Genomic DNA, 4,761 nt, shown 5'->3' on the forward strand with positions numbered 1-4,761 from the left:
ATATTATCAATTTTATTAAATAAGATTTATTAATTCAAAAAAACTTAAATGACTATCATAATATTCGTAAATAAGATTTTTAAATAATTAATTTTGAAGAGGTAAGGAATTGATTTTGAAGAGGTAAGGAATTGATGGCGTTCACAGCACAGTTTGCCTTCTACTGTGGTACGTGAGTTGGTGAACATTTGTTTCCCTATAAATACAAGGGGTACGAGTTCATTTTTTTTTCAAGCCTTCTATACGTGTTTCTTTCGTTCCAAACAACCCCTTATTACCAAACCTTTTCAATCGTCACCAAAATACCAACCCCTAACTCTCGCCGGAAAAGTCACTATGCCGTCAGTTTCGAGCCAAACAGTCTGCGTCACCGGTGCCGGAGGCTTCATAGCTTCATGGATTGTCAAACTTCTTCTGGAAAAAGGCTATTTTGTCAGAGGAACTGTCAGAAATCCAGGCAAAGAGCTTTAATTTTTCAAGTTTATATTCAGATAGAGAGTTATTATGTATGTGTGTGTGTGTGTTGTTAATTGGGTGTATTTATGGTTGCAGATGATCCAAAGAACTCTCATTTGAGAGAGCTTGAAGGAGCAAAGGAGAGATTAACTCTATGCAGAGCTGATCTTCTTGATTTCGAGAGTTTACGCGAAGCAATTAATGGGTGTGATGGTGTTTTCCACACTGCTTGCCCTGTTACTGATAACCCAGTAAGTTTTTTTGTTTAATTTTTCGCCAACCCTCTGTTTGGTTGGAGAGAAAATGGAGGGAAAAAAGTGCCAATTAGAATTCAAAATATTGATTTCTATCTGGGTTTTACTTTTTTGGAAAAAGATATGCATCTAACAGAGAAAGATCATCCCAACTAAACCCAAATCACTTTGCCATCCCAAAACCATAATTGATTCAATGAGGTGGCGCTCGTTGAATTCCAAATACTGGGAAATTTTTCTAAAGGCAGAAAATTATGGTTACTTGATTTTTCCTTTATTTTCTCAGCAACCAAACATTTTTTGTTATTGTTTTTTGTGACATGGGATTGATGGGAATGGTGTTAAAAATTTTGAAGGAAGAAATGGTGGAGCCGGCAGTGAATGGAACAAAGAATGTGATAATTGCAGCAGCCGAAGCCAAGGTTCGGCGCGTGGTGTTCACTTCATCAATTGGTGCAGTGACCATGGATCCTAAACGGGGACCTGACACCATTGTCGATGAGAGCTGCTGGAGTGATCTTGAGTTTTGCAAGAACACTAAGGTTTATAATTATTCTACATTGATTTCTATCTGTGCAATTTGGCTTGTAAAAATAATATCTGCATATGGAAATTTGCTAGAAAAAGAACTAGTTTGGTAATACAATGCCCAATAAATTGAGGAATTTTTGGGTGTGGGGATTAGATTTGACAATGCCCAATCAATTGAGGAATCTTTTCATATGCATTTGTGAGTGGTGAAAGGTACCACATGACAGTGTCACGTGGCATCCTCCTAGTATGCAATAATTTTTCCAATTTGGGAGCATTGTCACACCTGTTTATTTTAATCATAGCCTTCTTGAGTTATCTTGTACAAATATTGAAAACTAATATGTCACAATGGCACTAAAAATGATGAGCTTTATGTTGATGCATGACATGGAAATGTAGAATTGGTATTGCTATGGGAAGGCAGTGGGGGAGCAGGCAGCGACAGATGTTGCGAAGGAGAAAGGGGTGGACCTAGTGGTGGTAAATCCGGTATTGGTGCTTGGACCGTTGTTGCAATCCACCGTCAATGCTAGCATTATTCATATTCTCAAGTACCTGAATGGCTCGACAAAGACTTACGCCAACTTGGTCCAAGCCTACGTGCATGTCAGGGATGTGGCACTGGCACACATACTAGTCTACGAGACTCCTTCCGCCTCCGGCAGGTACCTTTGTGCTGAGAGCGTGCTTCACCGAGGCGATGTGGTTGCAATTCTAGCTAAGTTCTTTCCAGAGTATCCCATTCCTCTAAAGTAAGTTCAGTGAACCATTATTTGCCCTTAAATTTTACTTCTCAAGTGCTAAACAAAAGATTTTCCTTGCATTTTGATGGTTCTCACATGGGGGATTCGTACATAGCAATTAACAAGTAACTTGTAGTTTTAACCTATGTAGCTAGTATTTAAAATTCTTGAAAAATTCCTCTATTTGTAGGAAACAATGCCTTTAGTGGCAGTCTTTTGAATAAGTTGTGAGGCCTAATGTTTGACCTTCTCATTGGACCATATGAGTTGAAAATTAATATGACATGACTAGTTTGTCACATTTTAAGATGCCAAAATTGTTGAAGAAGTCCCTTCTTATAATACCTACATCCATACATACCCATTTTTCAAAGATCTATTTAATGGACTTTGCTTTGAAGGATTTGAAATGTAACCCTAAATAAGCTTTACCTTAACAAAAGTTGAGCCCTAAAAAACTCCCTAGGAGACAGTTGGAAGTACCAATTACAATGCAAATAGGGGAAACAACTAGAAACATCCTTGAAACTACAAGTACACACTACTTTATGTACATTATATATGAAAAAAAAAAAAAAAAAAAAAAAAAACCTATATTAAAGTAGCGAGCTTAGAAAATTTGAAAAGTATCTATAAAATGGGGGATAAGCATGTTGGGAACGTAAAGTTCGCATATTGTTTGTGGTGGGTTTGTGGGTGACCAACTTTGACAAACAATATATAATCATTAGCAGGCACATTTGAACCTCATTGATTGACCCCACAAATATATAAACAAATTGTGTACCTTAAGAGTTCTCACCTATCAACAAGTCATCGTCGTACTAGCAACCATATTGATGTATCTAACTACCATATGTTTCTATCATAAGGACTCGACAAATAGTCGAATGAGATACCTTTTTGGTCTTTGTCATGTTAAACAATTATATTTTCTAGAAATGACAGAAAATTATGGGGATGATGGGTCTCCATGCTAGTGCTTTAGAGTGTAGCATTGAGGACAAAATGGGTCCCAATTTTGATTGGTATCAAACTACTGCTTAGCCTACAAGACTTTTGTAATTTAGCACATATCGGACGCAACAAAGAGTTGAAACTAAGACGTCATGGTTTTAAATTCGTTCCAAGGAAAAAAAAAAATAAAACCCTTTTTAACACTGGATTATCCGTGTGGGTTGGATAATGTGTTCCTACAAAAAAAAAAAAAAATTAAAATTGGAAAATTTTAGATAGTGGGGCACCAAGGATCGTGCTGATATCATTTGGCCAAAGTAGTTGGAAGCAGCTCAAAGAGCATCATTGCTTATCATAACTAGTTTTTTAGTTTTTAAAAGTTTTGCTTTGTGATTAGAATATATGGTCATGACTTGAATAGCATTATAATTATAATCTCTTTCAATAATAGAAAATATGATTCCCACCCATTGTCATCCATTCAAATTTCTATTTAGTTGATTACAATTACCATTTGGATCTTTATATGGATCAGTTACTCATGCCTTTCAATCTAATTATTGTATTTGAGCTTTATTGAGGTGAGCTTGAGCTATATATTCATGAACAGTTTGATTTATTTGCATCCCTAACTCATAACAGGATATTGGTTGAAGAACACTTTTGTTGTTTTAGAAAATAAAATGTGTGGGGATGTTTGTATTTTGGGTAAATGCAGGTGCAAGGATGAAGCAAAGCCAAGGGTCAAACGATACAAAATCTCGAATCAAAAGCTGAAGGACTTGGGTTTGGAATTCACACCGGTGAAACAATCCCTGTACGAGACAGTGAAGAACCTGCAAGAGAAGGGTCACCTCCCAGTAGCTCTGCAACACGATGAATCTGTTATTCGTATTCAGTCTTGAGTGTTATCTTATGTTGTTGCTGCCATGAAGTGAGAGCACTAGTCCAAGCCTTTAATACAATAAAAATTGTAGCCACAAGAATGAGGATTTCTTTCTGTTTTGTATCAATGCCATGATCCTCTACTTGATTATGTGCTTTTAAGTTTAATCATATATATAAATATAATGAATGGAAGGTTCTGGTGTTTATTTTTTGGTATTGTTCTTCTCATAAAAAACTCTGCCTGTATTGTCTTTAGGGGTTGTTTGGGGTGTCCTAAATAAGTGTATTTTTTATCTTTTTGGACTAAAAAATTGAGGTTGAAAATATGGATGTTTGGGTTAACTTTTTGACTTTTTATGAAAAAATGTATAATAAAAAATTGTAAAAATTGATTTGTTGGGAAAAATTTGAATTGGGAGTTGTGCAGCCGTAATTGTTGACTTTTGGTGAATAGTGTTAACTTTTTAACTTTTTAAGTAATTTTTTAACTTTTTTGTAAGTACCCAAACTTGGCCTTAGTGTTTTATTTTTTTACATAACCCGGAAAAGGAAGAGAATGGTGTGTTAGTTAGCTTGACAGTCACCATGTATAAATCCAATCCTTCGAATATGAATCTTAGGCCTCGTTTGGCAAGTAATTTTTTTAACTAAAAAGTTAAAAAATCACTAAAAAAATCAAAGAGCCAACAACTCATACAAAAAAATCAAAGATTCTCTTTTCTCTCTACTTTCTGCACATTTTTTTGTAAAAAGTTAAAAAGTTATTTCAAACATACTATTTTTTTTTTATATTACATTTTAACCAAAAATTTAAAAAATTACTGAAAAAGCATGTTTCCAAACGAAACCTTAATATGAATAATAGCCAACTTTACCTGATTGGGACACACAATTTAGTTTGATTTGGTTTATTATTTTCAGAAAATTGT

The 4,761-nt window shown here is 35.0% G+C and overlaps 1 protein-coding gene across 1 annotated transcript; it reads left to right on the top strand.

Moving 5' to 3' along the window:
• Positions 1–220: 220 nt before the first annotated feature.
• LOC114284668 (cinnamoyl-CoA reductase 1) lies at positions 221–4,038 on the top strand. Its single transcript, XM_028227615.2, has 5 exons — positions 221–457; positions 553–707; positions 1,067–1,252; positions 1,644–1,996; positions 3,663–4,038. Exons 1-5 carry the CDS (start codon positions 337–339, stop codon positions 3,847–3,849), a joined length of 1,002 nt encoding a protein of 333 aa, XP_028083416.2. The 5' UTR covers positions 221–336; the 3' UTR covers positions 3,850–4,038.
• The last annotated feature ends 723 nt before the right edge of the window (positions 4,039–4,761 follow it).

Source organism: Camellia sinensis, chromosome 15, assembly GCF_055761805.1.
Source record: "Camellia sinensis isolate YWXY chromosome 15, ASM5576180v1, whole genome shotgun sequence".
Classification (NCBI taxonomy): domain Eukaryota; kingdom Viridiplantae; phylum Streptophyta; class Magnoliopsida; order Ericales; family Theaceae; genus Camellia; species Camellia sinensis.

Coding starts and splice junctions, on each gene's coding strand:
- LOC114284668 (XM_028227615.2), top strand. CDS start 337: ATGCCGTCAGTTTCGAGCCAAACAGTCTGCGTCACCGGTGCCGGAGGC. Junction 458..552: donor AGGAACTGTCAGAAATCCAG/GCAAAGAGCTTT, acceptor TTATGGTTGCAG/ATGATCCAAAGAACTCTCAT. Junction 1,253..1,643: donor AGTTTTGCAAGAACACTAAG/GTTTATAATTAT, acceptor ATGGAAATGTAG/AATTGGTATTGCTATGGGAA.